We start from the raw sequence: 27,238 nt of genomic DNA, 5'->3' as shown, positions 1-27,238 counted from the left end.
ATTGCCTATTCTGGACATTTAATATAAATGGAATGTGATATGATCTTTTGTAACTGGCTTCTTTCACTTAGCATATTTACTGATAATGTAGGATTTATGACAGTAGTTTTGCTATTTTTAATGTCGCACATCTTTTTTGTTCCTTTATCATCAATTATTCTCTTCTTTTTATATAAAATAAATATTTTCTAACATATAATTTTGATTCCTGTCTTCATTCACAGTCTTAACCACACACTTTATTATGTGGATGACTGGTTTATTTTTGTAAAATGGATGGGACAAAAAAATAACAGGACAAGATATTGCAAGTGTGATGAGACTGGATTAAGATCTGATGTTTGTTTCTATTTCTTTAGAAACACAGGAGAAGAAGAAAGGTAGTGTTAAGAATAATTAGTTCATGTTCCTATGGGGGTATGTAGCTCTATAAAAAATTTATCATAAAGGAGAAAAATATACCTAAAATATACAGTGTTTTAAAATAAATCTTAAGGCAAAATTTTTGGGTTAAAAGAATTACGTCACTCCTTTCTCATTTTGGTCTCACATTATCTTACATCTTTGCCATTTTTTCAGTTTGTATGCATTGAGAGAATCTGACACAAATTTTTTATATCCAAAATTCAAAATGATATCGTACAGGAAGATGTATTTTCTTTTTTGTACCTCTATCTTTTAAAAATAAAACTTAAGCTAAGATTCCAAAAAAGTAAAAAAAAAAAAAAAAAAAGCCAAAGCTACCTTCAATGTGCACAAAACACTTATTAACTTACAGTTGTGCAAAATCATCTAATGCAAACTTATTTTATAATAAAGTGTTGAATACTCATGTAATTTACCAAATACTGTACTGAAAGTGAAAAACGATAGTTGTACAGGCACAGATGGGGTAAGTGTATCCTCCCCATCATTGGCTGACTGGGAGCAGAGGGTGCTGCCTCTGCTCAGCTTCACGAAGTGTATGATACTACATGTTGCCACTCCAGGAAAAGATAAACATTCAGAATTGGAAGTGCAGTTCTACTGAATGCATATCACTTTTGCACCATTGTAAAGCTGGAAAATGATAAATTAAACCATAGTAAGTCAGGGGCCGTTTGTATACAATTTTTATTTACGTTTTTTAAATTGTAAATTCTGAAATATAACCAATACTTGTAAAATACACCTAGATCATTTGCCACTAATAAATGAGGATTATAGGAAAATAAATGAGGAAATTTCTAAGTATTATGAGAAAAATGTGATTGTTCTCTGTCTCGCTGATCACTAACTTTGAGAATAAATCAAATCTTCATAGTATAATTGGGAGCTGTGGGTTTGGGCATTTGGGAGACAGAGAGAGATGATAGAGATGGAGATAGAGAAGGAGGTGAAGGAGGGAGAGAAAGAGAATACTTTCCCATAAAAATCAGTACTCAGCTTTTATTTGTCTAAGCGAAATTCCTGATGGTAAATAATTATCCGCCTCCCTGGTCATTCACAATGCACAAAAATATTACCTTAATGTTGATTAAAGGCAGAGAGTGTCATCTAATTCTGTTTAGTAAGCATTGTTTCTCTTGCACAATTTGGATAATAGATTCATAATGGATTTTAAAAGAATATAAAGAGTACGTCTTTAATATTTCAAGGTATGCTTCATGAAGAGCTACTCTTTTTATCCAATTCATGTCCTTCTAAGTCTCTGCAGAGACAGAATTTTTACTGTCCAAGCTGATCCTTTCAAGTCTTGGTTGCTGATTGTAAAACTTGGAGGACTTGATTTCCATTTCCTGTATCTTTTGTAGTGGATGCCACCATGTCTTTATTAATAACTGTCATTTACACCTCCTATATGACACCTCTTAAAAGAAATGTAATTTAACCTAAGCTGTTATTTACTAATTGATAACACTGCTATGTTTTTTGTAAATATCTGAATTCTACATTTATCTTTAAATTTATCTAAGTCATAAAATCAAACCACTGGACTAATACACACTCATCTTATGAGCATGTTTAACATTTTCACATTTTAATAAACATCTACATCCACTCAAAGCTTTCAAAAACAGTATTTTTTCTTAAGAAGTTTAACAATATCGTAAAGAACTTAATACTAAAAGTGATTCATACACTTGAAAGTAGCATACTAATTTGATTGATGCAAATTTCAATTAGAGGAAAAATAGTTCAGTTAAATGCACATTTCTACTACCAGTACAACTCCAATTGGAACCTAAGCATTTGGGATTTTGTAAATTGATGACACGGTTGTAAAAGGAAACTAATGAAAATAGGTTTTTAATTTTCCTACCAACTATGTATGCAAATAAAATGATTATTACCATGGATTCTCAATTTTACATTGTGTCAACAAGATACAATCTTCAGTAAAATAAAACCTCAGGGAAAAATAAACATTATGCATATATTTTTAAGTACAACTTGGAAATGCAGTGTAATTCTTAGTGTGAACAGGCTTAGTATATTTCATTACCACTTTTTTAAAATTTTTAACTTTCATTTACATATTTTTAGCTTAATAACCACTTTTACAGAAGTTTTAGGTTCACAGCAAAATTGAACAAAAAGTACAGAGAGTTCCTGAATATTCCTTGTCTTCAAACATGTACTACTTCCCCCAGTATCAGTATCCCTCACCACCTAAATTGACACGTTTTATCATACCAAGTCCAATTTACATTGTTTAGTCATCCTATAGGTTTGACAAATGTACAAGGACATATTATCTACCATTGCAGTATGATATAGAATAGTTTTAGTGCTCTTAAAAATCCACTGGTTCTGTGTGTTTATCCCCTTCTCCTCTCTAATAGCTGGCAAGCACTCACTGATCTTTTTACTGTCTCAATAGTTTTGCTTTTCCCAGAATGTCAAGTAGTTGGAATCATACATTCTTTTTTTTTAAGTTTTTTTTTTTACTGTTTTATTTATTTTTGATACAGAGAGAGACAGAGCATGAGAGGGGGAGGGGCAGAGAGAGTAGGAGACACAGCACCGGAAGCAGGCTCCAGGCTCTGACCTAGCTGTCAGCGCAGAGCCTGCCGCGGGGCTCGAACCCACAAACGTGAGATCTGACCTGAGCCGAAGCCAGAGGCTTAACCGACTGAGCCACCCAGGCGCCCCATACATTCTTTTTTTAGATTGCCTTATTTCACCTACTAATATACACTTAAAAATCTTCCACGTCTTTTTGTGGCTTGGTAGCTTGTTTCTTTTTAGTGATGAATAATATTCTACTGTCTAGAGGTACCACAGCTTATTTATCCATTCACCTACTGAAGGGCATCTTTGCTGTTTCCAAATTGTGGCAATTTTGAATAAAGATGATATGACGTACATGTGCAGGTTTATTTGTGAACCTAAGGTTTCAATTCATTTGAGTAGATACCATTGAGTGCAATTACTGGGTTGTATAGTAAGAGTTTGTTTAATTTTGTAAGAAACTGGCTGTCTTCCAAAGTGACTGTACCACTTTGCATTGTTCCCAGTAATAAATGAAAGTTCCTGTTGCTCCATATTTGAGGCACCATTTGGTGTCGTCAGTGTTTTGAACTTCGGCCATTGCTAACATGTGCATAGTGGTATCTTACTATTTTAATTTGCAATTCCTTAATGACATATGATGTTGAACATCTTTTCATGTTTAATCCATTGGTTTATCTCCTTTTGTGAGATAGGTGACCATTTACATTTTTTTTCATATTTTTTAAATTGGTGAGTTATGAGGGAAAAGGACACGGTGAGGTCAGGTAACTACCCAAAGCAAATCAGAGGAGTCAACTGCTCATTTACCAAGATGTCCATGTTGATTTTTGTTCAAATAATTCATACTTATTCATGTGGGATTCACAGATCCAAGAAAGAGTATAGGATAAACGCAATGTGTATGTGCATGTCTCAGAATGACAGTGTCAGTGGCACATGTATCATATATGGAATAGATATTTTTCACACCTTAACATTCTCTGTATAGCAAATTTTTCTTCAGAAATAATCCTATAACATTAAATAATAAATATCTTATAGATTCATTATTTTTAAAGTTTTATTTATTATTATTATTTTTAAACAGTTTATTGTCAAATTGGTTTTCATGTAACACCCAGTGCTCTTCCCCACAAGTGCCCTCCTCCATCACCACCACCTCTTTCCCCCCACCCCTTCCCCTTCAACCCTCAGTTCATTTTCAGCATTCAATAGTCTCTTAAGTGTTGCATCCCTCTCTCTCCCCAACTCTCTTTCCCTCTTCCCCTCCCCCTGGTCCTCCATTAGGTTTCTCCTGTTCTCTTGTTAGACCTATGAGTTTAAACATATTGTATCTGTCCTTCTCTGCCTGACTTATTTCGCTTAGCATGTCACCCTCAAGGTCCATCCACTTTGCTACAAATGGCCAGATTTCATTCTTTCATTGCCATGTAATACTCCATTGTATATATATTAGCACTTTTCAAGAAAAGAGTTTAATGATGTCTCAATGCACATAGGTCTAAATCATATGGACCATAAAGCATTTTATGATCTTGTCCCAACCTCAAAGATATTATTTAAAATTTTTGAATTTCATTTAACTCATTTTTACCTCTATAACATATTAACATTTACATAATGTTTTAAAAATTCCAGTGTAGTTAACACCCAGCATTATATTAGTTTTACATGTGCAATACAATTCTGTACATTACTCAGTGTTCATCATGATAAGTGTACTTTAATCCCCATCACCAATTCATCCATCCTCCCCACTCACCTTTTTGGTAACCATCAATTTTTTCTTTACAGTGAAGTGTCTCTCTTTTGGTTTATCTCTTTGTTTTTGTTCATTTCTTTTGTTTCTTAAATTCCACATATAAGTGAAATGATACAGTGTTTGTCTTTCTCTGAGAGACCTGTTTCACTTAGCATTATACTTTCTAGATCTATTCATGTTGTTGCAAATGGCAAGATTAATTTTTTTATGTTTCATGGCTGAGATTTATATGTATGTTATATATATATATTTATATATATACACACACACACACACACACACACACACACACATATATATATATATATATATATATATATATATATATATATATCTGAGATTCTGGTATTTTAACTTGTTTTGCGAGTGTTGCAATATGAGTAGTACATGATGTCAATCGTCACACGATCACAACTGAGCCAATGGTTCTTCCGTCTCTCACTGCGGGATGGTGCTTGATTGTCTCCCATGTTCAGATGTTCAGTCTCAGGCTGTGGTTTCTGGCAGAAATAGAACATTGGAAGGTGCCAAGAACTGACACTGGTGTATTTTTTGTTGCTTCAAAGCACATATGGACAGTCCTTTGCTTTTCCATACAAGAGTAAACTTAGGAATGCTTTGCTTCATTCTAGGTATGGCCACCTGCAGATATAAACCCTTTCCTCTGATGCTTTATTGCCAGTTACATTAAATAGAGTGTATGACAAGAGTTTATTAATACTGTACTGTAGTCAACATCTGTGTGAGCCTATACAATGGCCCCCATATAGAAAAAGATTGAAAAGAAAGGTGAAATAGTGAAAGTTAAGAAGAAAATCATTGAGAAGTAGGAACAAGGTATGTGAGTGGCTGAAATTGCAAGATTTTATAAGCCTACATCTGCACCCCATCTCCAGAGAAGGAGAAAAAGGTGGAGGAATAATCCACTTCAAATGAGGTTAGGGAGATGTGTAAAATGTGGGAGACAGTGCAATCTTTTATAGAAAAGCACTACCTGAATAAGGTTTTAGCAGTGCCAGGGATTAATCTTTTTAATGAAACACAATGTCCCATTTCCACAAAATCCTCAAAAGGAGGCAAAAGCAAGTGTCATTGGATAGATTCTTTGTTAAAGTGACATGAAAAGAAAAAGATTCCATTGAACCAATAGATAGCTGTGATTCCATTCATGTTTTTGTATTCTTTGGGTACCTACTGGGAGTGAAATTACTATATCATATGGTAATTCTGCTTTTAATTTTAGAGGAACAACCATATTGTTTTCTACAGTGGCTGCACCAGTTTGTATTTTCACCAACAGTGCACAAGGATTCCTTTTTCTCCACATTCTTGCCAACATTTGTTTCTTCCGTTTTCTATTTTAGCTATTCTGATAGGTGTGGAGGGTTATCTTATTATGCTTTTGATTTGCATTTCCCTTATGATTAGTGATATTGAGCACGTTTTCATGTGTCTGTTGGCCATCTGTATATCTTCTTTGGAGAAATGACCATGTCTTTGGTTCATTTTTAAATTGGATTCTTTGTTTAGGTTGAGTTGTATAAGTTCTTTATATATTGGATACTGATCTTTTATCGGATATGTCATTTGCAAATATCTCTTCCTATTCTGTAGGTTGTCTTTTTTATTTTTTAATGTTTTTTTAAATTTATTTTTGAGAGAGAGACAGAACATGAGTGGGGGAGGAGAACAGACAGAGAGAGACAAAGAATCTGAAGCTGGCTTTAAGCTCTGAGCTTTCAGTACAGAGCCTTATGTGGGGCTCAAACTCGTGTGGACCATGAGATCATGACCCGAGCCAAAGTGAGATGCTTAACCTACTGAGCCACCCAGGCACCACTGCAGGTTGTCTTTTAGTTTTGTTGATTGTTTCCTTTGCTGTGTAGAAGCTTTTTATTTCGAGGTAGTCCTAATAGTTTATATTTGTTTTTGTTTCCATTGCTTCAGAAGACATATCTAGGAAAATGTTGCTCTAGCTGATGTCAGAGAAATTACTTCCTGAACTTTCTCAGGAAGTTTCAAGTCTTATGGTGTCAGGTCTCATATTTAGGTCTTCAACACATTTTGTGTTTATTTTTTTGTATGGTGTAAGAAAGTGGTCCAGCCTAATTCTTTTTCATGTAGCTGTCCAGTTTTCCCAGAACCATTTGTTGAAGAGACTGTTAACAATTGGATATTCTTTCCTGCTTTGTCAAAGATTAATTGACCATATACTTTTGGCTTTATCTCGGGTTTTCTAGTCTGTTTTATTGATCTATGTGTTTGTTTTTGTGCCAAGACCATACTGTTTTCATTACTTTAGTTTTCCAGTATATCTTAAATCGGAATTGTGATACCTCCAGGTTTGTTCTTTTCCAAGATTGCCTGGGTTGTTTAGTGTCTTTTCTGGTTCCATACAAATTTTTGTATTATTTGTTCTAGTTCTTTGAAAAATGCTATTGGCATTTGGATAGGGATCACATTAAGTGTGTAAGTTTTGGGGGGTAGTCCGAACATTTTAGCAATATTTGTTCTCCCAACCTGTGAACATGTGATACCTTTCCTTTTTGTGTGTGTCATCTTCAGTTTCTTTCATCAATGGTTTATAGTTTTCGGAATACATCTCTTTCCTTGGTTAAGTTTATTCATAGATATTTTATAATTTATGCTGACATTGCAAGTGGGATTGTTTCTTAATCTCCTCTCCCTTCCAGGCAATCAGATTTCCTTACACTTCTTTTAAAGTCACACCTTATTTGGTCAGAAGCTTCCAAATCTCTCTTTTCATTGACTAAAAGTCATCTGATCAGGTGACTAATTATTTCCACAAATCGTTTATGCAGTACAATGTAAGATTTTATCACATTCTCAAATCTCACCCATACTTAAAGGGAGAGAATTCTATAGGTCATGTACCCTGGGAGTGGGGATCATGGAGGCATATTAGAGTTCTTCCTGCTGCAGTGATTTCTTGGCATGAGAGATTAACCACATTAGATCCTTATTATACTTCATTGATTTACTTGCTTATACGAGACTTTGTTGTTTATAACCTGATTCTTTTTCTTTTTTTTAATGTTTTATTTGTTTTTGAGAGAGACAGACAGACATCATGAGCACAGGAGGGTCAGTGAGAGAGGGAGACACAGAATCTAAAGACAGCCTCCAGGCTCTGAGATAGCTCAGTTCAGCACAGAGCCCGACACAGGGCTTGAACCCACAAACCGGGAGATCATGACCTGAGCCAAAGTCGAACACTTAACCAACTGAGCCACCCAGGCACCCCTAACCCCAGCTTCTTCTCCCTCATTGTTTACCACATAGTAGGGGTTCAGTAAGTATTTATATAGTGAATTCATAAGAATCAAATCAACATGGTATTCAAGGTACAGTGAACTCCTGCGTATGCTGTAAAATAGAATATCATGAATGATTTCTCAACTATGAGTATGAATTACTGCTCAGCAATTTAATGGATTATATGCATGCAACTATTTATGAAAGAGACAAGTTAAATTAACTTCTCACTAGCAAAGCAAAAAAGCTATTCTCGCAAGTAAATATTTAGAAGTAGGTAACTAGAAAGAAGGGTATGCACGAGAACTTTTTATTAAGGATAATTCATTGTTTTATGTGTTTCTGGTGGATGTTGTTCAATGCCATTTCTCTTATTTTACAAAGAAAAAAATTTCATTATGATAAAGTAGTATCTAGGAATGCACCATATGCAATACACTTCAATTTCATAATGTTTTGAGGAGGAGGAACAGGTCTTGCTCCTATTTGAATTTTCCACACTACTTACCATAGCTCTTGAAAAAAAAAAAAAAGAAGCCACTTAATAGATATTTTAATTGAAGGAACTATTTGTTTTTATGCTCTTTGGAAGTAGTTTTTTATTTTTAATTCTTTAACTGTACTTGGAACTTGAAGCACTGAGTGTTCAACTTAGTACAACTTCTTTTGCTCTTATTTTGTGGGCACTAACTACATTATTTTAGGTATTTCACCATTACACATTGCTGATATCTTCAGCAGTTTCTAGGGTTGTCTTACCTTTTTTCTTGTTATCAATAAAAAGCATTGGGAAAACCATAGGGATCCTGAGGTTTTAGAATTTCTCCAACTACCACTGTACTTCTAAACCTTTGAAAGCTTTATCTATTATCCCAGTTCATTTTATCATCGCTTCATCCCTATAGTGGCAAAGTGACTAAGAAAATCTGAGCAATTAAAGGACTTAATAGTTACAGGATATTTTTCTCTCTCAGATATTCAGCAAGGCACTATGAGAAGCTATGTAGGTACATATATACTACACGTTAATGCTATTATTTAAATACTTGCCAAATAGCCAATGTACAAATATTTTTACTATATCTGGAAAACTGACACCTGAATAATTATTTTGCTTTATTGAACGATTTAATGCAATTTATGCTTCACTTTTTGTATTATGTTGGGTCAACCATCTTACTTCTTATCTCCAAATACTTGTGTATATTTTACCGAATGATGATTGCTTTATCTAGTTAGTCTCGGAGTAAAATTTAAAACTTAGTTTCAGGGCTGAGGTGTTATTCTTAAGATTAAAGCCTTATCAAAATGTCCTTTTTTCATTGTTCACTTGTTTTGAGTATAAGCAACAGATCTATCAGGCAAAGCGTATAGTGATAGTAACCTTCAGGGTACCAAAAAAGAAAAAACAAAACACAGAGAGCATCAGATCATCAGTAATGTACTTTCTTAACTGCAGTGTCTTCAGAGAACATTGTTGAATAAGAGGTATACAGTATGAAGGAACAAAATGGGAGTTTTAAGAATGCTGTCGCTTAATATTGTTGCCTGCTGGTACTTTGTTAGATGAACTATGGAAATCATAAATAACATTTCTTTCTTAAATTGTAATGTAGAGAGAGAGAATCACAATGATAATATGGAAGAGAATTATGAGTCTTTGCCTAGAGACTAAGTTGAATGCATTTATGCAGACAAATGCCAGGCAAGTGGCAGCAGTCAGGGGGATTTGTCCATTAAGTAAGCACTGACACTGATTCTTTCCTTCCAGATTCTTCTTGTGATTTGGAGCTGTGTGAAGCTAGTAATCCTTGTGAGAACGGAGCTGTGTGGGGAGAGAAAATGGATCTGGAAACGTCTCCTCTTGGGTACCAGTGTCCAGGTGGGAAAGGCTTTGCAGGTCCACACCGTGAGATCAATGTCAACGAGTGCAGTTCCAGGGCTTGCCTGCACGGATATTGCTGTGACTGAGTTCACTCAGCCATAGCAATTCCAGTAGAGTAGTCCAACTTAGAATCTGACATAGTAATGAAATAACTCAGTATGCAACCTTGATTATTTACTGACTTGATCCTGCCCTGAATATCAAAGCCAATACCGTTATTTTCACAAAACACCTCCACATCTAATGAATCCGTTTATGTTTCTGTGGATCACAATGGTGGCAAATGAGAAAATTTGTTGAAATGTGGCTTCTATATTCTAATGTTAGAATTAGCCTCTTTTTACTTTATTTTTAATTTTTTTACTGTTTATTCATTTTTGAGAGACAGACTGTGAGCAGGGGTCAGGTAGAAAGAAAGGGAGACACAGAATCTGAAGTAGGCTCCAGACTTTGAGCTGCCACCACGAAGCCTAGTGTGGGGCTTGAACTCATGGCCTGAGAGATCATGACCTGAACTGATGAAGTCAGAAGCTTAACCACTGAGCCACCTAAGCACCCCTTTTTTTCTTTATTTCTAATGGTAGATTTTAAGGATATTCGTTTGTAGGTAGGGGAAGCATTATTTGCAGTGATTTAAAATAAATCATTATTTTATCCCATCTGTTACACACCCACAACCACATACCCACCCATACACATTTCCTCCTACCAAAATATGTATTTCTTTAAATTTGCAGAGGAAAAAGAAGATGATAGGACGAAAAGGAAAAATTGATGAATAAAAGAGAGAAAAAATATTGAGTATTAGAATATGGATTTTGGGGCACCTGGGATGGCTCAGTCGGTTAAACAGCTAACTTGGCTTTGCCTCAGGTCATGATCTTAGGGTTTGTGAGTTCAAGCCCTGAATGGGGCTCTGTGCTGACACCTCAGAGCCTACTCTGGGTCCTCTCTCTTTCTCTTTCTGCACCCCCTCCTTTTCTCTCTAAAATAAATAAACTTAAAAATTTTTTAGAATATGGAGTTATCTATGGAAGACATGTCTAAGATGATAATTTTTGTTGAGACACAGGAAAAATGACACAAAAATAGCTCTGTGAAATGCATATGGCTGAGGCGCATAAAGAGAAAAGAAAAAGTGAGCTAGAAGGACAAAGAGCTGTCCATCTTATTTTGTTTTATTTTACTTCCTTTAAAATATATTTTTATGTGATCCCTCAGTAAATGGATAATGTAATCAGTAAAAAACTCTTTTGCTAGAAAGTCATTTTATTTTAAAATGGTATAATTTAACTGAAATTATGAATTAATTTTCTTTAAACCAATGTTTTGCCAATGTTTGACATTAAGGCACATAACTGATGTTTTCCAAATTAAGTGAGGCAGCCCAAGTTTAAAAAAACAGGTAGTAGTGGGGCCCTTGCAAACTGGAAAATCTATGTAGATACTAACGTAGAATTCACTGTTCTAACACCGAAGGCAGTGAAGCAAGATACGGTTTGGGGCTGTGGGCCACCGATTCGCTGCTCCTGATTTGAACCAACAAAGCCATCACTTTTCTTCTCTTCATGCTTTTCAGATTTTGTCTCTTTAAAAATTATGTTCTTAAATTTGTGGAATTCTCAAATTACCTTGAAAGAATCACTGTTATCGTATTTTTTACTTCAAGCCCACAGGTATTTGGCGATGCTGGAAATGACTTCAATTTCTATGTTCACTACAAAATAAGGGAGGGGCAGGATAGTATGCCTCAGAGAGTGGTTAGCAAGTATTTTAGATCTAGGTAACCTAGAATAATGGTTATATATAAGGAAGTTCTGATATATTGAAAATATGCATATATTGATAATATTCATATAATTTTTGTAAGTTGTGGTAAGCACTGGGTATTGTATGGAAGTGTTGAATAACTATATTGTACATCTGAAACTAATATCACACTGTATATCAACTAAATGGAATTTAAAACTTAAAAATAATAATAAAGAAGAAGGGTCTAATATATTTTAAATTATAATTCCTTATACATTAACAAAATATACTTTTCAAATATGCTACGTATAATGCAATGCTATCTATTAAAATTTTAGAGGCCATACATAATGCGTTGTGAATAATGTAAACTTTGGATACCTAATATATTAATCTACTTCATAATAGAATAAGCCATAATATATTTTGAACCATACTCAGGGAGATTTAACTATCAGAGAGCCAAAACATTTATTAAAAATTAGATCATACATGTCAGTAGATAGCAGCTTAAATTTAAGATATTACATTCTTAATTATTTCTCAAAAATAAAATAGTTTGGTAAGCCAAACTTCCTGATTCAATATTCATTACATGACTATATATGAGAAACAATTATTGAAATGTAAATGTGCAATTATAAATTTCAAACGTGTTTATTCACCATATTGGCAATACATTACTAAAGTATCTCTGTATTTTCACCATGAATTTTTATCATATCAGAAACTTTGAGTTATTATAACTAATGTATGATGTTTGGTGTATATTTAAATATTTTTAAGTATAAAAATACATCCAGAATCATGCAGGACTTCTCTAATGAAAATTTCAATTCAAATCAAGAGTGTGGAATATTGATAAACAAGAACTAATGAAAACACTGACTGAATTTTCTGGTAAAAACAATAAAACCAAACCAGATAGTATGCTGGAAAAGTATTTCCTGATAAAATGGTGATAAGTTACCACAAAGCCCATAGTTAACAAATTAGGTATCAGGGGAAAAACATTTTTTGTTTCTTTGCTTTAAATTTTAAACATTATGAATGTTCTTTGTTTATTCATTTTCCCTACAGTATTCAGTTTAATTCCCTAGCCTCATGCACTTCTTTTCTTAGCTACTTAGCCAACAATAGTCAACAGTCAGAAGCATATTTCTTAATAATAAAAGTAAGCCTTATTTCCTAACACTAATCTCTGTCTTTCAGACCCTTTGCTAATTTAAAGTTCTCTATTGTTGTTTTTCTTTTAAAATAATTCATCAATCTGCATAGAGAATATCTCTACATAGAAAGTTAATTTGACTCTAGGGGCACCTGAGTAGCTCAGTTGGTTAAGTGTCTGGCTTCGGCTTAGGTCATGAGCTCATGGTTCGTGAGTTCAAGCCCCGTGTCAGGCTCTGTGCTGACAGCTCAGAGCCTGGAGCCTGCTTCACATTCTGTGTCTCCCTCTCTCTCTAACCCTCCTCTGCTGAGGCTGTCTCTCTCTGTCTCTCAAAAATAAGTTAAAAAAATTAACATGAAAGTTAATTTGACTCTAGTTTTTTATTTGCCAATTTGCATCAGTATCCAAACTTGAATTTATTTAAATACCATTATGATTGATCATACTCTACAATGTCATCATTACATATGACTATTAATTTTAATTTGTTAACATACATAATATCATCTATAATATATAAGGAAGCACAACTGATCCCATCTTTCTCATTAATGTACAACTCTAATTGTATATTTATTAATTCTTTTGATTCAGTGAGATGTTTAAAACTAGAATTCCATGCTACATGAATAAAGTAACATAAAATCTTGTCCAGAGGGCTGCCATTCTTGTGTCTCCCTTGTCTCTTCTTGACAGCTGTGGGCTGATTTTCTTTAAAGGCCCAGGTGCAAGTGCTGTACAGAAGCCCGGCTGCAGAAAGCTAGAAGCCAGCTAACTACCACACAATGTATTGAAAACACCGTTGCCACCCAGGACCTCAATGCTTAATGAGAGCAATAGCTGGTGCATGCACAGAGGCAGAGTGGCAGTGTAGATCACGTGGTACGTCTCTGGGGTAATGAAGAGCGGACCGACTGAAAGCAGCCGTAAATCTGCCTGCTCTCACTGCAATTCACACTGTCACCACTTCCAGGAGATGCTTCAGAGACTGTTTTTTAGAGGACAGATTCTGATTATTACTTTTAAAAGATCATGATGAAATTTGAAAGCTCCTTTTAACTAAGGCTTAAGTAGTTGAATATCAACTTTCAGACACTACCCACTTTAATGTACCTTGTCACACAAAAACTTTAACAGTGAGCTAACTTCTTGTCTATTAAACCCAAAACAGTGCAGGAAAAGTTAATGATGTAAAAGTAGTCTTTTTATCATAGGTATTGTTTACTGATGAGAGAGAGAGAGAGAGAGAGAGAAAGAGAGAGAGAGAGAGAGAGAGAGAAGAAGAAGAAGAAGAAGAAGAAGAAGAAGAAGAAGAAGAAGAAGAAGAACAACAACAACAACAACAACAACAACAACAACAACAAAAAGAAGGAGAAGGAGAAGAAAGAAGAAGAAGAAAACAAGAGGAAGAGGAAAATGGAGAAGAAGAGAATTGGATTCCTCATTGTTGCTTTGCAAACTGTTATCAAATGTTTATTTTGATGGTTCTAATTTCAAACTGAAAATTTAAACAGAACTCAGCAAAATAATTATTCAGAAATATTGTAGAGAGCTATGAATTGACATTTCTTTGGTTAAAAATGAAATGCATTTAACTGAATACAACATTCTTGAGAATGATTAGCATTACCCATACCATTATTAAAGGATACTATTTTCTCATCTGTCTTGTTCTCAGTGGTTAATGGCTTCCCCTGCTTATGCTATCCGGGTTTTACTGGCCTGGGATGTGAACAGAACATTGATGACTGCACCTTGAAGGCCCGTGAGCACAATTCTGCCTGCAAAGATCTGCATCTCGTTAGTATCTATGAATATTATTAATGTATATTGTTGTGGGCAGCATAGATTAACCCCTAGAGATATATTTAGCATCTGTGTATATGTCATGTTGAGATATGTGTGTGTGCGTGTATACACATATGCTGATTAAGATTAGAAAAAAACAGTTCACACAATATTATTTTAGCTTAATAGTAATAAAAAAGGATGTGTTCTATTCACTATTATATATAATTGATATAAATATTATAAAACACAGATTCATTCTTTGGATTTACAATTCTTGGTAATATTGAATCTGTGTAAACTTTCAGAATTAATCTAAGAATGCTGTTAGTCTTATATGCATGTACTTTTATATAATTCAAGTACTATATATTTCATTGGCAGTTATAATCTTAAATTAGATTTTGCCTTCTATCTTGTGTTGTATATTTCCATCAACTCCTTCATTCAGCTGTGTTGGTGCTATCCCTTCAGTACATATCCATTTGTCATCACCTTTGTCACAAGCATGTGCCATTCTGCCTTAAACGGACTGTGACACAGTTGGCAAATCAATGGGATCCCTTCAGGCTTCTCATTTTTCAGAAAGCCTGACATAAAAAATATCTACTCAAGGTGGCTTCACTGACTGGCTTCAGAAAATAAATGACATACAACACAGGTTAATGCTGCAATGCTAGTATAAGCTTATAGTTTATCCTTTAGCAACAAAGCTGATTTTCACAAAGGACTACAGTAGTTGAAGTAAGAAGAAAATATTTTGACTGTCTGTGTACTGACATTGTTTGTTTTTACAATGAGAAGATAATTTGTTGCAAACTGTTTCTTTCCCACAAGGAAGGCAGGCATCCAAATGGAGAATTATAATTAATATTTAGATGGCCGTGACCAGAAACGGATGGTACATCAGTTAGCTAGATACCATTTAAGTATATGCAGAGCCCCTGTTGTTTGTCTTTGTTCCGATCAGATGCTTTGTCTTATTCACGCTAATCTCATCCCACTGGTGCGGACTCTTGAAAGAGTGGGTCCTGTGACTCTATTCTGGTCTCTCAGATGAGTAGAACTGTTTCTGAGGAAAGGCTCCCTCACCTTTGTACAGGATGTAAATAAAAGGTAGGTGTGACCTCTAGACCTTCTACCACCTAGATTTTTAAAAATGTGTATATATTTATCTAGAGAGAGAAAGTATGTGGGAGCAGGGAAGGGGCAGAGAAAAAGGGAGAAAGACAATTCCAAAGGGAGAGAAAGAATCCAAAGCAGACTCAATGTTCAGTGCAGAGCCCAACACGGGGTTTGATCTCATGACCATGAAATCATGACCTGAGCTGAAATCAAGATTTGGTGCTTAACCAACTGAGGCACCCAGGTACCTCCTAACATCTAGATTCTATACATGTAATTACTGTTGCCATTTTTATACCCCAAGAAAGGGAGGGAGTAGGATGCTGCCTAATGATGAGTGACTATGAAGGTAGCAGAGCTGAAAGAAGAAACCAACCCTTGATCGATTATTGAACTCCTGACTGAAATGCCATGTATCTAACAATGTGAGATACATATGGATTATTTCTTAATATGGCTTGAGTCAGAGTTGTTTTTTTCTTGAAGGTAAATTATTTAATTTCCATAATGTGGTTAAACTATATTTTAGCCTAGGATTTCAGCGATAACTTCAGCAATAATAGAAGTTTATTCTAGTAGAAAGAGCTTCTTACCAATAACCATAAGACTCTACTTCCAGACCTGACTTTGCCACAGCTTATCTGTCTGATACTAAGCCAATCATTTGACAAATGGACTGCAGCTTTAGAAACTATCGTATCAAATAATAGGACTTCCAAATACAGTATTCTCTCATATATTCATTTTATAAATTGCCCTTTAGAAGCTATTCAAACTAACTCTAGACTTATATGCGCTGAAAGTCTTGATAGTTGCTCCAGAAATTGTTATAATAAAAATAAAGAAAAATTAAAAATTTAAAAAAGTGGGACTCATAGAAACAGAGTAGAATGGTGGTTAACAGCACCTGGAGGGTGGGGGAAACAGGAAGATGCTGGTCAGAGGGCGTAGGCCTACAGTTATAAGATGAGGAAACTGCAGGGATCTGATGGCCGGCTGGATAACTATAGTTAATACTGTATCATGCACTTGAAGTCTGCTAAGAAAATAGATCTAAAGCATATGTACCACACACACACACACACACACACACACACACACACACATCAGGGTGACTATGTGACATGAAGGATATGTTAATTAACCTTACGGTAGTAAGCATTTGACCATGTGTACATATATTATGTCATCAGGTATCAAGGACACTGTTCTCAGAATATTTCTGTGCTCAGAGGTTATCTTCCAGGACCGAGTTAAAAGGTCAGTCTTTCCTTTGGAATAGATAGGGTTTGAGCATCCAAGCCTGATAAGTTAATTATGACATCAATATTATATTAAATATTGCATTTTTGTGCAGAATAAATACTATTTAATTATAAAGTAATACATTACATAATAATAAATAGGAAAAAAGAGCAAGAGCTAAAAACTCATAATTTTAAAATAAATCCTGGCTAAAATAAACAACATAAATGATTGAAATAAAGCAAGGTTCAGGAGCACCTTGGTGGCTCAGTTGGTTGAGCATCCGACTGTTTCAGCTCAGGTTGTGATCTCACAGTTGTGGGATCAAGCCTGCTGTGTTGGATTCAGTGCTGGCTATGGAGCCTGCTTGGGATTTTCTCTCTCCCTCTTCCTTTGCCCATCCCCTGCTCAGGCTCTTCTTGTTCTCTCTCTCTCTCTCTCTCTCTCACAAACAAAAGATAAATAAAAACAAAAAAAACACAAAAAATAACCAAGGTCCAATATGAGTTTTATATTTGCTATCTTTTGCCAACATATTGAAAAAAGACAAACTATAAAATGCTGAAGGTTTTGAAGTGTAAAAGAAAAAGAAAGACATGGAGGGTGATATTTCTGCAAAATATTTAATAACTGTGACAAACAGTAAGATGCTTTTATTCAACCTTTAAAGCTATGAGGGTCATCAGACTATTTTATTTTTTTATGAGTAGACCTTTCTAAACCAACCCAGGCAGTGCCACTGACATTAGGGCTTCTTCTTCTTTGAATTTGGTATGGGCATAGCTTTAAATTAGCATTTTTACATTTGCAGCATTTCCTTATGATTATATGGAGCATCATGACTGTGAGTTTAGATACAAAGCAGAAAATCAGAAGACTTTGAAACTAGGATGAGAAGTAGCTTGTAACAATGAGTCCATTTTCTTCTTTCCCTTCTTTATGGACCAGTAAACCTAAGAAAACGAGAGAAAAAAGAAAAAATTGAATGCCTGGCATATAATAGGACACAAATGTTAAGAATGGGTAGAATAGGATTTATTTTCTCATGTAACTTTCTTAGTAGCATTTGAGAATAAGTATTTCTTTGTGGTTATTTAAATATGTATGATCAAATTATTCAAGTATTTTCCCCTCTCATTTTACTTTCATTTTCCTCTGTATCTTACATGAATAATGAAAGCTTAATTTTGATTACAGCAAAGAAGCAAAACTAGTGCAGTAGAACTAACATGGATAGGACAAAGTTTTTCATTCATATGCAACTACATTAAAAATTATACATATTATATATACTAGTATACTACAGAGATAACTTTTCTGCCAGACACTTGGGTGCAAAATCCAATGAATTTATGTGTTTTCTAGTGAAAAATAAAACTGCCTTTACATTCACTACCATATGGTTAAAAACTCCACGTTTGCCATGTGAGGGTCGCCTATTTCCTCCCTTTGGGGTTGGAGAGTAAATGCTAGAGAAGGCTCACGCGGGGATCATGAGGGAATAGCCTCTGCCCATTAGTTCATCTTTGCTGCTACTGAAATGCCCGTTTTATCTTCCCCGTGCTCTTTTCAAATATGGGTTAATCTGCCAAATGATTCCAATCCTTTGATACCAAATTTGGCTCCCATGACCTTCTCTGCTACCCTCAAGGGCATAGTGCTTAGCTAATTAGTAGTCTGGCCCCAGTGTCCCTTCAGCATATCCAATAGAAACCTTTAAAACCGAGGGTTCTGCTCTCTCTCTCGGAATACAAGCCCTCCATCAGTGTGGAACCAGTCCAACTGCTCTCTGTCCAAATACAAAACCCGTTTTTTCTTTCATGCCCTCTCTCTCCATAAAGATCTGCTTAATCTCACTTGATGGAAATTAACAAAGTCTCTGGTTTAGTGTCAAGACTTTGGGAGCTCTAGAATTTTTCTAACAGGCAGAACTGCCTAAGACTCCTTGGTGGAGAAAATAAAAAACTCATTTTTGTTGCAAGGATGATAGTAACAGGTTTTATTCTCAGTAATTTTTGTATATAGGAATATGATAAATTTATCAAATCTTAAATGTTATAGCTCTTACGTACAATCTGCTTTGGCTGTGTCATATACTACTATTGCTTTTAAGTTGGGGGTCCTATATAATGTTATCTGAAATAGTAAACCTGCAAAAAAGAATTTTTCTTAGTCATTTTTCAAAAATGATCAGGTGAAACATCTTTTAAGTTTTGAGTAACAAAAGACTAGAGAGAAGATTCAGAGATTGACTCTGACATGGATTTGTCCTATGATTTACTACAAGTTACAACTTATTGGAACCATGAAATGAACTGATACAATAGTCAGTCCCATCCACTATATTTGGCACTATTTTATTAATACAAGAAGAATATAGCTTTCCATTTTATTTAAAATGCAAGAATATACATAAACAAGTATCTATTATTGGACTTTTTAGTTGCATTATCAGTTTCTTCAATAAAATCAGAGTTGTGCACAATTGCTCTTAACCAGAGAGTCGCCTTTGAAAACACATGTACTTAAAATTTTAATTCAGTAGAAGGACCCAGCTGGCACTTGGATAACTTATAATTCCTTGTGATTTTTATGTGTACTTATATTTGAGAATCACTGGACTGGGCATTAGATGGCATTTTCTAGCTCTAAACGTCTGTGATAGCAGAAGTGGAGCACAGAGGTTTTTGTTTCCTGGATGCTGATGCCTCACAATTTAGCTCCTTAAAAGAGAAATAAAGGATGGTCTGAAAAATTGATAGATTTATCCTCTGAGTTTTTAGCAGCCTATTTTGTTGTATCATTTCTTTTGGATTCGTCCATCTGTTTAGGTGCTTTTGTTTTTAAGACAAAAGTAAAAATAATTTTTTTCATTCTAGTCCTTTTGTGAGGGAGATAATAATATATTGCTTTCTCTTTACTTGTAGTAACTTAGTGAAGTCTTACTCTCTTTGTGTATTGACGTTTGCTAATCAGAAAATCTATACATGAAATTATAGCTTTTCGTAGAGGTTGGGTATAATGGTTCAAATTATATTAAGGTAAAAATAATGACTTATTAATTACAGTGATATCACAAAGGTTCATTTAAGTGTTTTGATCAACTTGATTAGTTGCAACATCTTCAGTAGTGAATATTTAGCCAAAATTTTAATCTAAATCTTGAGGCATTAGCTAACAACCAAACACATTGTTAAAAGAGGCATTGCAATGATGTGACACAAAATGAAGTCCTTTGGACATGTCCATTCTAAATAACCTATTTTTCTTTATTTATAATAAAACCTGCATACTTTTTATTATCCATCTCTCTACCTTTCATTATACAAATCGTTACTTTAAGAGTTTATTGAAAATAATTTAATGTAATATTTATTCTTATGGCTGTCAGCTTTCTATTGTTTCTATAATAGAGAAGATAATAAAATTGTTTTTCCTATATAATCCAAGACTAATGTAAAATTTTAGTTCATTCATTTGATGGCTTATTTAATTCTTTCAATATAGTCCCCTCAATAATAAATTTTGATCACAGTTAATATGCTTATCTGAAGTACCCCATTTCTTCCTTCTAATCTGTTGTTTTGAACCTGTCATGGCCTTGAAATAGATAATCAAGTCTGTTAAGATTATATGCAAAGTAAAAGTAAACAGATCCTGAGAAAATGTTTGTTGATCCACCTGAGTAAAGAGATACATGAGCTTATGACTTTGGACTTGTAAAATGTATTTTGGAAGCTCAGACATATTTCCTCTTCTTTCTTATTCCAAGATTTATTACAGGGAAGTGAGATTTACAGGTTTTTGAGGTTTAAGAAATCTATCAAGCAGAACTGAATTTCATAAATATTGTGTGAGAACATAACTGATCAGAGAGAGGAATTTTCCATTTTCAGACTCTCTAATAAAAATGGACAGTTCCCAGAAATAGTGCAGGTAAAAAAATGATTTAGAACTGATTGAATAACATTTGCAATGCAAATATCAGCCAAAATGCATCAATAAGTAGGTTTATTTTGAAAGAATTATGAATCATAGTAAGCTTCAACTTACTTCAATATAAACATTGTATTATGCTTTTATATTAGTATTTGTTACCTTACATAACTATAACTAAGACTCAACTATAGGCTTCACAATTTATATTGACAATTTAGTGGATAGTTATAGTCCACAATAATTTCATTTTTTTTCTAGAAACCATCTTTTCTGCTATTTAGATGGATGCTATTTTTAATTAGTTAAGTCTATGTAAGACAATTTTTGAAAACCATTATGTTGTGTTTATGTATTCTTTCTAAGAAGATAATAAGAGAAACCCACACATACATACACATGTGTGAACAAGCTGACTCAACAATTTATTATTAACTGACAAGAACAATGGTCAAAGCATAATAATTCTTTCATCCCTATCAATAAAGAACTCCATTATGTGCTAATCATGTCATCATAATTTTCCATTATTCTCTGTGGTATTTATCAATAGTAGAAATTTCAAGAAATTTTTAATTGGAAAGTGGATGTGTGTTTGTGGAAGCAAGCATGTGTACAAATGTGTATGCACACATGTGTATGCATACACAAAAGAGAGAATATATTGTTGTCCCTTACTCTTTGGCCAGCCCTCCTAGTTTAAACAAATATCAAGAGGTTTCAAAAATTGAGCTCTGGAGCTCAGGTCAATTAATATTTGAACTTATCTTGGTTATAATATGTACATACTAATTAGAGCTCACAGATAAGTAGCTTCTTTCTGTAAACTGATGAAAAGCTTTGGCTTAGAATAATAGAGAGTGGCCTGTGGCATCATCTTGATTATAGTAGGGTTAAATTTTGCAGCATGCCCTTTAAAATCAAAAGGCTGTGTGAACGAAAGAGGATGGAATTTTGAGATTGATAGTTTTGCCTTCACTAGCTGTGTTACTTTGAAAAAGTCACTTAACATTTCTAAGCTTCAATCAGTTCATTTCAATAATGGGCATATTAATAGTAGTTTTGTTATAGGCATACTAATAGCAGAGCTGTTATGAAGATTAGACGAGACATTGCCTGGAAAATGTTTAACATAGTGCCTGCCACATATAAAGCAATTTACAAATATGTTTCACGATGATGACGATGATGATAGTGATTTAACTGTGCAGAGAGAGAGAGGGAGAGAGGTGAGGGAGGAGCGAGAGAGAGGAAGGGAGGAAAGGAGTGAGAAAAAGGAAGGGAGGGAAGGGGGAAGAAACAAAGAGGAGAAAGGAAATAAAGGATAATGAATAAGTGAATGAATGATTTGAATCATGAGGGTTTTATATTTCCTTAACAATATTTAGATTTTCTCATAGAGTATTAAACCCGTGGAGTTCGTACTCATGCCAAGGTCCCTGAGACCTGGGAGCTTCTGAGAGCTTTTTTTTTTACATGATCTCAGGCTGTTGAGACTCTTGAGCCATCCTTTAGGGCTTGCTGTGAGATTGTTACATTTCTGGTGAAACACTCTACATCTGATAGACACAAATCAAAACACCTTGGCCTGATCCCTATCTCTTCAGGCATCAGGACTTTCATCTGGCTCATGTCACTTACATCTTAGTCCCACAGCCTCCAGGTCAGTTTCCTGGATTTAAGTTATTGGCCCTTTCTCCCTCTCAGAGTAAGAAAATCTCCCTTCATCAAACTGCTGTGCTTAAAAGACCGAGACTAAATAAATAAACAAATAAATAAAATCCTCTCACTTTTCATAAGTAGAAACAAAAATTCAAAAGAGACCAATATGATTGACATGCATATAAATGTGAATTATTTTATGAACATTTAGACATAGGTACTGTTCTGGAATGTTATTACTGATCCTGTGACTTTTTAAAAAATATACAGTCAAGGACTAAATGTTTGTCAGAAAACATAGATACCACTTTTTCGGCAGTGTGCTTTGCCTTTCCAAGACTTCTATTAGAGTTCTGTGGTATATCATAAACCATGTATTTTACAAAGAAAAACATATCGCTCATCTAAGCGAAGCAGTTTTCTCATGGTCACACAGTAGTAGATAGCAGGGCAGGTCTGCAGATCACATGCTTCTCTCCAGATTCTCTTTGGGTCCTATACCATGCTGGACCTCTGAAAGTAACAAAGTTTGAGTGCAGCTGTACACACGACTCACACAATGATGGAAGATGAGAATCCCAAAAGCAAGTCAGTATTTCAGAGACTTCTCAATAGACTCCAGCAGTCTCCTGTGCTGTTTCTAAAAACACATGCTTATTTTGGACTCATATCCTTTAGCAAATTGGAAGAGAGTCTTTGTGTTTTTAAAGTATTCCACAGAAGATTCATGCAAAACCATAATGCATAAATATTGGGCTATCCACGTCCTTTGGACTGCACGGAAAGGGTATAGCCATAGCAATAGTTTATGTTTGTAAGTCTCTTTTTGGAGAACAGAACACCCAGCTAATACTACTCTGTACCAGAAGCCTAAAATGGGAGATACCCTGAGAGTTGTTAAGAGGACAGGTTGATTCAGGGAATGGTCCTAGCCAAAGGTAATAGGATGCAGCCATAGAGACTAAATTTTAAGTATCAGCTTCTCATCTGCAGGATAACTGGGTCCAAGGAGAATTTAGAGCTAGAATTCTAAAAAGCAAATTTAGGATTAAGATATAATTAGTATGCTAAACATTTCTTTCTCAAATGGGAACTTTTTATGGAAAAAGTGCTATCCTTGGCCAGTTCAAATGCTCTATTTTAGAAGTCCTAGTCATCAAGGAAGTGACTTTTAAAGCACATTGGTGTGGAAGGAGTAGATAAACCTATTAAGGGACATTGGTGAGGATTGATTTGAAAGGCTATTGAACAAAATGGGGCCTTGGGAATTTTTTCCAGAATATACAATTTTTACTATACATAATGCATGTAGGATACTTGGCATTTGAAAGTATGATGCCAACCTATTGCTACCCAGTGAGATTTTCCTCCAAGATTTGGCTGGGAGCTTCAGGTATGAATTTTATCCAAGATACACTGGACCTTTAATGTTACAAGCAGCCTGGCAGAAGCTGAGAATGGCTGTTCAATGGCTCTTGCTTAAACTTGGCAAATGACCAGAGCTGTAGAGGGAATATTGGTTAGGAAAGATGGAGTTAGTTCATTAGTAGAAATGCAGTAAGAGAAACTTACAATCTAGGTACAATTGCACTGGGCCTTAGAGAGGCAATGAAACACAGGAATGCAAGTCTCTAGGTTTATAAGCAGGTTACTAGAGTGTGACTTACTTCTGAACGAGAAATATAGAACTGGAAAATAATGTGCAATCTTGAAAAACTCAGCAGCATTCCTCTGTGGGAGGATACTCAGCCTGGCAATCTCATTCAATGAGAAGCTAATGGCTACAGTCACTGAGTCAAGCTATAGCTGAAGAGCTGGGGACTCAGACTACTTGAGAACTTGGATCAGTTTATGCAACTGCTTAGTACTGATTGTGGGATAGGAAACGGATTTTATTGTCCCCTCTGTAATTGTGGTTCAATGCCTTTTAGAACTCGGTGTGATATTTATTTTCGGTCAGTGAGAGATTGGCAACAGCAGAAACAGATTATGGAGAAGCAGCACTCCTGTGGTGGGATGGGAAGTTAAGGAGGACGCTAGCAACGGAGTCCTAAAAGAAAGCTGAGAGTTGGTGGAAGTATCATGCGGAGAAAGGAGTCTGACAGGAAATACACAAAAATATATTTTCTTCTTTATAAAGAAACAACATATAGATATAAAGATATTTTAATCAAACTATTTATTTATCATATTAAAAATTCAAATATACCTTAATTCTATTGTGGGTGACAAGACTCTTTGCTTGCCTAAATTTTGAAAAATATAATAGATTGGAAAAAACTATCTCATATATAGAGAATCTCTCATGAAATAATGACAAATCAAAACTTTTTGCTCTAGTAGAAAAGGAGGTGATATGAATATGAAGAGGTGTGACACAAAACAGGCTAGTTTCTGAAACGTGTGATGAATAGGAAAAATTGAAAATAAGCTGCTGGACATTTGGGGCAGGACAAGAATATGTCCAGCGATTTAGGACAGACGTCCACAGTTAGTTTTTATCTAAATTCTCTCACCCTACTTTAAAAAATACTTGTGCTACACCTGGTCTGAAATATACATTCAGCCTAAGATTGCCAGATCCAGCAAATAAAGATACATATGTCTGAATATTGCATGGGGCATACTTACACAAAAAGAATAATGAATTTTTATCTGAAATTCAAATTAATTAGGTGTCCAGTAATTTATATAACACTGCTAATACAGTTGGGATCTTATTTTGGAGAAATGTATGTATCAATCATCATATATGCCTACTGTGATATTGCGGTCCTTAAAAAAAAAGAGTTTATTTTTTTATATCTTGCTTAGATAAGGAGAGTGACTTAATTGAGGTAGAGAAGATAAAATTCTTCCAGACCCACTTAGATTGTGGAGGGGAGTAAAGAATAATGAAGGACAAGAACGCAAGAAGGAAAGTATCTCTCTCGTCCTGTGTACTAGCAATTTAACCAAATAAATTCAACCAGTCCCTGAGGTGTTACTGATAAGCTTAATTAGTCAGATCCCAAAATAATTTGTTACTTCTTATTGTTCACACAATTAACAGATCAAAGGGGACAAATTCTGGGCCTAACCAAAGTCATAACATTCATATAGGTTAAGTCCTTTTCACAGGCTTTTGGTGATTTTTTGACAATAGTTTTCTTTGGTGGCCATTGGCTTTTGTTCTCAATGATGACCTTTGGTTGCATCAGTTCAGTTGCCATCTATTCAACCATTTTATATAAGGCCTGTCCTATATCTGCTCACCCATAAAACAAGAGATAATTCTTGTCACATACATGTAAAAGACTACAACACGAAATTAACAAATGTGATGGCAAGGGAGGACCCATATAATATATTCAATTCTTTAGCAAGAATTATAGATACCATGAATTTTCAAAACATTATTATTGCTTTGTTAAAGGCAAAAATCCTAAAATTTTTAGAATCTAGAAAAGAAACTTTTATATCTGGTGGGAGAAACTGGTTTTGCTGTAATAGAAGTAGGAGGATGGATGAGAACAAAACCTGGATTTCATCAGAAGTACACTAGAAACATAGACCGGGGGCTGCACCGTGACGTACAGAGGCAGTGTGGATTTCTTTCCTGCACAGAACATCTTATAAATCCACTGGAAATAAGTTTATGAGTGCTTATTCTTTTCTAACTTAAATGATGTCTTCTCTGATTCCCTATAGCTAGCTAATTATTTTTTGGTTTCAAATAATTCCATTGTTTTTCTTTCCTTGTATACCAAGATTGATTACTACACAAAGTATTAAGCTACTTTTTTTTTTTTACTTTTGTGAATAATTCTTTTTTATTTTTTAGTATTTATTTATTTCTGAAAGACACAGAGAGACAGAGCATGAGCAGAGGAGGGGCAGAGAAAGAGGGAGACACAGAATCCAAATGTTCCAGGCTCTGAGCTGTCAGCACAGAGGCTGACGCAGGGTTGAACTCACAAACTCCAAAATCAAGACCTGAGCTGAAGTCGTACACTTAACCGACTGAGCCACCCGGGTGCCCATTGTGAATAACTCTTTAATAACATTTTTAAATTAATTGCAAAAATCCTTCATCTTCTTTTGTAAAGAGTTTCGAAAGTGAGGGGAAAAGACAATTTTTTTAAAGTCATTTCAAATCTCACTACCAAAAGAACCATGACCAGTACATCTGTTTCAGGTATTATTGTGGAAATTATTGTCACATACCTTTTAGTTTCAATTGTTTAACAACCTATCCCCTCCTTTGGAAGCTAAGTCATCCAGTGGGATAATCATTTCAGAATGGAGTCATCTCTCCTTCTAGATTGGAAGAGTGAAACGAGTGATTTATCTGGAGCCCCAGAACTGAATCTGGCCTTGCAGATCTTTGGTTTGGCACCCATTTTAGTTGGTCTGTAATGGTTTATGTTTGAAATATCCTCCAAAATTTAATATTAGAAAAAATGTTTAATAAAAATCAAAATGTTCATCTTCTTTTGAAGACTCAGGATATTTGGTATGTCCAGACCAGAATGTAAGATAGAAGGAATTCCTGGAGTTGGTAGTCTATGCATGCATGTTTTAGATGGTACTTTACCTTTTTGCGTGGTCAGTTGCCGGAGCCGCTCAAACTGCCCGCAGTTTGAAGAACTGACGATACCGG

General features: G+C 34.9%; 1 protein-coding gene across 1 annotated transcript in view; it reads left to right on the top strand.

The window, feature by feature from the left end:
* The window catches only part of EYS (eyes shut homolog), a 1,499,666-nt gene that overhangs the window by 409,140 nt on the left and 1,063,288 nt on the right, over positions 1–27,238 (top strand). Inside the window, exon 12 of the mRNA XM_029943180.1 lies at positions 14,519–14,640. Coding sequence (XP_029799040.1) covers positions 14,519–14,640 — 122 coding nt within the window. The remainder of the gene's footprint in view (positions 1–14,518; positions 14,641–27,238) is intronic.

This window comes from Suricata suricatta, chromosome 7, assembly GCF_006229205.1.
Source record: "Suricata suricatta isolate VVHF042 chromosome 7, meerkat_22Aug2017_6uvM2_HiC, whole genome shotgun sequence".
Lineage (NCBI taxonomy): Eukaryota > Metazoa > Chordata > Mammalia > Carnivora > Herpestidae > Suricata > Suricata suricatta.
This window is presented reverse-complemented; position numbering and strand designations above follow the sequence as displayed.